General features: G+C 51.3%; 1 protein-coding gene across 1 annotated transcript; it reads right to left on the bottom strand.

Annotated features, from left to right (window-relative positions):
• Positions 1-1,217: 1,217 nt before the first annotated feature.
• Positions 1,218-4,766, bottom strand: LOC101979148 (cystatin-C). The gene is made up of 3 exons (XM_005365471.3): positions 4,414-4,766; positions 2,338-2,451; positions 1,218-1,545 (listed from the first exon to the last, which is right to left on the bottom strand). The coding sequence occupies exons 1-3, from the start codon at positions 4,636-4,638 to the stop codon at positions 1,462-1,464; spliced, it is 423 nt and encodes a 140-aa protein (XP_005365528.1). The 5' UTR covers positions 4,639-4,766; the 3' UTR covers positions 1,218-1,461.
• Between the last annotated feature and the right edge of the window lie 511 nt (positions 4,767-5,277).

Below are 5,277 nucleotides of genomic sequence, written 5' to 3'. Positions count from 1 at the left end.
GAGAGAGAGAGAGAGAGAGAGAGAGAGAAAGTTGTATACCATCTTTTCATTTTTTAAATTTAACTGGTAAGTAAATATGGATCGCTGGAAAATTTTCAGAGTAAAACTTGGATCAGGTACCAGGCCAGGACAATCGCTGAGATAAGCAAAAGATATGCAAACCTGGATGAGGATGTGCTGAGCCAAGTTGGTGCTGTAGACACAATGGTGGAAGCCAGGACGGTAGGTCTGTCCCGGTACACAGGTTGTCACTATAGGGTGGGGCCTTGGTGACTGTAAGGCAGCCTCTTTAGAGGCTGTAGTGATGGTGCCTCTGTCATGATTACTGAGGCAGTCCTAGAAGTACAGAGCCATGGGAACACACCGTGTCACTGCCTGCTGTTGTCAATCAAGGAAGTGTGGCCAGTTCTCTTAGTTAGCTCATCAGTGACCTGGATTTGGGCCAAAGACAAACAAATTGCTACTGTTCAGGATCAAAGGACTCTTCAAAGGACAGATGTTCTTAGGAAGCGCTGTGATTTGAGCACTCCTGTGGACAGAAAGCTTCCTGATGCAGTCCTGACCATTTTGAGGATTTGAATGCAGGCCCCAGTAGCTGGGCTTACTCCCCTTTGCACTGAGTGGTAGGTGGATGGACCCTGAGAACTTGTAATTGCCTCCCATACTGGGGCGCTGAGATGTCCCTGATCGATGTAACTGAGGTGATGTTACTAACTTGAACTCTGCTTGAAGTTGGAGTCGACCTTATGTCAGTCCATGTGTGTTGAAATCTCCCCCATGAAGTTGTGTAAGTATTGTGTTATGTTAGGGAAGAAAAGGGCTGGGGGCATCCATCTGTCATCCTCATAGGCTATCGTGGCCCAGGGTGTGTTAGGACCAGTGCTGCCTCAGCTCTGGGTTGTCACTCTACCTGGGACGCTGGCTGTTTTCCTCCTCAACACACACACATACACAGTTTCTATGGCATGCCGAGTAGATGGAGTCATCATCAGTGTCTTAGTGAAGGCAGTTCCCTCCATCACGTCACCTCTGCAGAAGCTGGTACCTTTCACCTGCCTCACCGTGACTCCCTCCCATGGGCAGAGGCAAAGCTTCAGAGTGGCAGCTCAGGTCACTCCTGGCACTTGTGAAGGCATCCCAGTATGCATGTGGCTAGAAGCCTTGAGCTCTTGTTTTGTCTTGCTTGCTGCATATCCTGAGACAGAAACAACTCAGAAGGAGCCAAAGGAAATCTTTATTTATTTATTTTTTTAATTGAGCAAGGCATGACAGGTACTGCAGGGAGAAGAGTGGAACCAGGCGACAGCTGTTCAGATGTGCAGAACCTGTCTGCAGCAGCTGCTCTACTGTCGCCTGGAGCTGACATGCTGGAGATGTCCCCCAGAGCTAGAGCACCCTCCCAAGGGATGGGACACTACAGGGAAGGAGGGGAGTTGAAGTGAGGAGCAGTCTCCATCACCCTTAGGCAGTCTTGCAGCTGGATTTTGTCAGGGAGTGTGTGCCTTCCCAGGGCACGGTGTAGATCTGGAAGGAGCAGAGTGTCTTCTGCAAAAGGGGGCAAAGAGAAACAATGAGCACGATGATATAGTTAAAAAGAGAAGTTCAAGCCGGGCGATGGTGGTGCACGCCTTTAATCCCAGCACTCGGGAAGCAGAGGCAGGCGGATCTCTGTGAGTTCGAGACCAGCCTGGTCTACAGAGCCTAGTTCCAGGACAGGCTCCAAAGCCACAGAGAAACCCTGTCTCGAAAAACCAAAAAAAAAAAAAAAAAAAAAAAAGAGAAGTTCACATCCCAGGATGATGGAACGGCTGTGGAATGACGGATGCAAAACTCCTTTCCCCTTCTAAGTCCCAGGACACTCAGCAGGATCTGCTCATCGCTCCTCCTACATGCGTCCCCTTTCCTGGCTCCACGATTCCACATTCTTCAGCTCCAGCACAACTTGTGAAGGAAGGAGTAGCTTGTGTGAGGCATGGGAGCCCTGGGATAGGATTAAATAGAGTCTTTCTTTCCAGTAAGAATCCTGTAGCTGCCTCTAGTCCAGTAAGTATTGTCCCCTTAGTATCCCAAATTCCAGGATAAATTCATTCAGCAATTAAACCAATCATGTGAACACACTTTCTTTCCCTAGCCCTATATATGGGCACACAGGTCTGTATGGGCATGATCATAGATGTGCCAAACATCTACCTGTAGATGCTCCGGAATCACTACTCCCTCGACATGTACTTTTCCACTTGTGTACACGGGCTCTCCAAATGAACCCATTCCCATTCAAATCATAGTCACCAATCCGTTTTCCTGTGGGATTGCTCTTAGGCCCTATCAGGTACATACCCTCATCAGATGGGGCTGGTCATGGAAAGGACATTCTGCCAGGTTTGGCTGGGACTTGGTGCATGTGGTTCGGCCTACCATCACGTCCAAATAGTAGTTTACTCCAGCCACAATCTACAATGAAAAGACAATAGTCCCGTTAACTCAATTATCTGCAGCCACCTTACGCCACAGAATTAAGTGTTTACCTAGGCCTTATGCCTGCTATGTTGAGAAGCCAGAACTCTCACAGAAAATACAAGCCAACTCTTCCAGACAAGTAGCCTCAGGCCCTGCAGGTAATTGTTGTATTCTAAGCAACCCTGACAAAGTGGCATATGTAGCTGAGTAAGAGGAAAAGAAGCAGGGCACAAAAAGCAGAAGCCAGGGCTGACAAACTCTATAGTGGGTCAGGAAGGAAAGAGCCGGGTCTGGGGACACAGCCAGGGTGTTGCTCTGGGAGCTCAGAGTTGTTTGGATCAGAAGCAAAGGCTCTGGGCTGCAGTGTGGGATTAGCTCAAGCCTCCTGACTGTGGCTTCCTCTGGCTGAAGACACTGCAGCCCTGGAGCAAAGCCAGACCTCCTTCCCCATCACAGCAGGAAGCCTAGAGGGAACCCATTTCTTTGATTTACCCCAACTCCCTCCTTCCAGGGTCAAGAGGATGTGGGATGCTCTGCAGGCAGGGATGTTTCAAACCAGAGGAAAAAGTGCCATTAATGGCTTCCTCCTTCAGTGAGATTGTCCAAGGAGAATTTCCTTAAGCGTGTCATGTCATTCTCCTGTATGCCTTCCGTTTGCAATTTAAGAATAGAGCTTATCTGTCTCCCGGGACAGGGCACCCCAGACCAACTTGTCAGAAATGTGAAGCAGACTGAGGGACCTGGGTCAGGACTCTGTACATTGCTCTGTGAGACTAGAAAATCAGCTCTTGATTTTCTGGGATCCTAGTTTTCCCAATTATTTTGTCTATTTCCCTCTAGTGCCATAATTGAGGAGGGCTGCTGGCTAAGATTGCTCCCACGGACATTCCAGGGCCATACGAGGAAAGCAAGGCTCCCCAGAACAGTTAGATGGCACCTTCTGAGAAGACCCAAGATGGGGCTTGCCTAGTGCCCTGCACCAACAGTATATGGCCAAGAGACTCTACACCAGTCTACACAATCACATGTCCCTTAAGGATGGGGGCCTCTCCCGAGAAATGTGTCCCATGGGCACCGTGGAGAATCAAACCATACATGTACAAGCTAAAGCGGCTGTAGCATCACAGGGCCGTCTACCGTAGGGGGACCACCCCATACACACCAAATCATGGCGGAAGAGAACCTCGTCATGTGGCACCATGCTCACCACAGATGGCTGGACCATCTACATTGCTAAAGAGAGCAAGGCACAGCAAACACTACTCAGAGAAAGGCAGGTTGCCGGACTGATTGGAAATAGCTCATGCCGGGAGAGTCTAGGAACTCTGGAGACCAGCTAAGTGAGGTTTTGAGTGAAGGAACTGCGTGTCTGTTTGGTATGTAGAGAATGCCCCTGTTTTTCAGGAAGTGTTGACACTCACAAACGTGCACAAAAACACACACTCAGGTACACGTGCTTCTGAGTAGAGCGCAGAGAACAGAGCAAACGTGGCTAAGCGTTTACTGGAGGGGCAGGAGAAAATCTACGTGCCAGTCGTAAGAAGTTTAAAGAAGGGCGCTTACCCGTCGTAAGGAGTTTAAAGAAGGGCGCTTACTCAGTGAGGGCAGATGCAAGCAAGGCCTACTTATCTTTCTCCCAGGTCATTAACCCCAGGAGGCTGGTGGCGGCTAACTCAGCGCAGGAGACTCTAACCTACAGCTTTGGTGCCTCTCTTCGGCAGACTTTTAGAAACAGAACTAAGAGTGTTGGTGCCCACCCGCAGTGCTCTTCTGGGCTTCAGGATAAACCAGAGGGAACACACATTGAGGAGGCCTGAGAAGCAGGGAAGAAGGTGGACCGCTCCCGTGAGAAGCACGGGCGGCAGTGGCCAAGTTTCTGCAGACGCGAACCGCGCCCTGGCCAGGGGCGCCTGGTTAGGACTGCCCGAGAGCAGGGGGGCAGCGGGGGACACTCACCTGCTTACGGGCTCTTAACACCTGCATGGCGCGGCTGTGGTACGCGTCGTTGCTGCCCTTGTTGTACTCGCTGATGGCGAAGTCCACCGCTCGCTGCACGCCCTCTTCGTTGACATTGGCCTCCTGCAGGCCTCCCAACAGGCGCGGACTCTGCTTGGGGGTCGCGGCCGAGGCCAAGGCCAGGACCGCCATCAGGAGCAGCGGGGCGCGTAACGGGCTGGCCATGGTTGGCTGGGACAAGGGATGGTTCTCCAACTAGACTCGGAGTTGCGGCTGAACTGAAGCTACTAACACCGCGCAGCTTTTACCCAATTGACAGACTTGGGGACCAGCCCTCTGCTCCCGGCTCCTCCTTTTCCGGCTACCACCCTCTCCTCTTCTTCCGTCCCGCCCCTACTCCCCACTCCCGGCCCCGCCTCCTCCGCACCGTCCCTCCCCCTTCTATAGTTCTCCCTTCCCCTCCCTCCCTTTCTGGTCTCTCTAGCTGGGAGCTGTCGGAGCTGGCCAACTCCCACTCCCCCGCGCTTCCCCCACTCAGCCGCGCCCTTCTAGCCTCGCCCTTACTTCTTCACTCTTAGCTCTCTGTTCTTCCCAGTTCCTCTTCTCCAGGACCCTGTTCCACAGCTTCCCCTTTCACTCTTAGTTCCCAGTTTCTTTAAAGTCTGGTTTCAATAGAGAAGCCATTGCTTTCCAAACCCGTGACTTCTGAACTCTGTTTTTCCAGAAAGGAAAAGGGCAACCAGCCTTTAACTTCCTAGGTCTTCAGAGTTCAGCCTTGATCTGCGAGTGCTCACTATCAGGAAAGACTCTGAGCAGGGCTGTTATTGCAAGTGCCTGCCGGACTTGTCCTAAGACACTTTTTTA

Source organism: Microtus ochrogaster, unplaced genomic scaffold, assembly GCF_000317375.1.
Source record: "Microtus ochrogaster isolate Prairie Vole_2 unplaced genomic scaffold, MicOch1.0 UNK3, whole genome shotgun sequence".
Lineage (NCBI taxonomy): Eukaryota > Metazoa > Chordata > Mammalia > Rodentia > Cricetidae > Microtus > Microtus ochrogaster.
This window is presented reverse-complemented; position numbering and strand designations above follow the sequence as displayed.

What these genes read in the sequence shown, in the direction of transcription:
- LOC101979148 (XM_005365471.3), bottom strand. Translation starts at nt 4,638, where the DNA reads ATGGCCAGCCCGTTACGCGCCCCGCTGCTCCTGATGGCGGTCCTGGCC. An exon ending in TGTTAAGAGCCCGTAAGCAG is followed by an intron (nt 2,452 to 4,413) that starts GTGAGTGTCCCC and finishes TTTTCATTGTAG; the next exon opens with ATTGTGGCTGGAGTAAACTA. An exon ending in ACCAGCCCCATCTGATGAGG is followed by an intron (nt 1,546 to 2,337) that starts GTATGTACCTGA and finishes CCCCTTTTGCAG; the next exon opens with AAGACACTCTGCTCCTTCCA.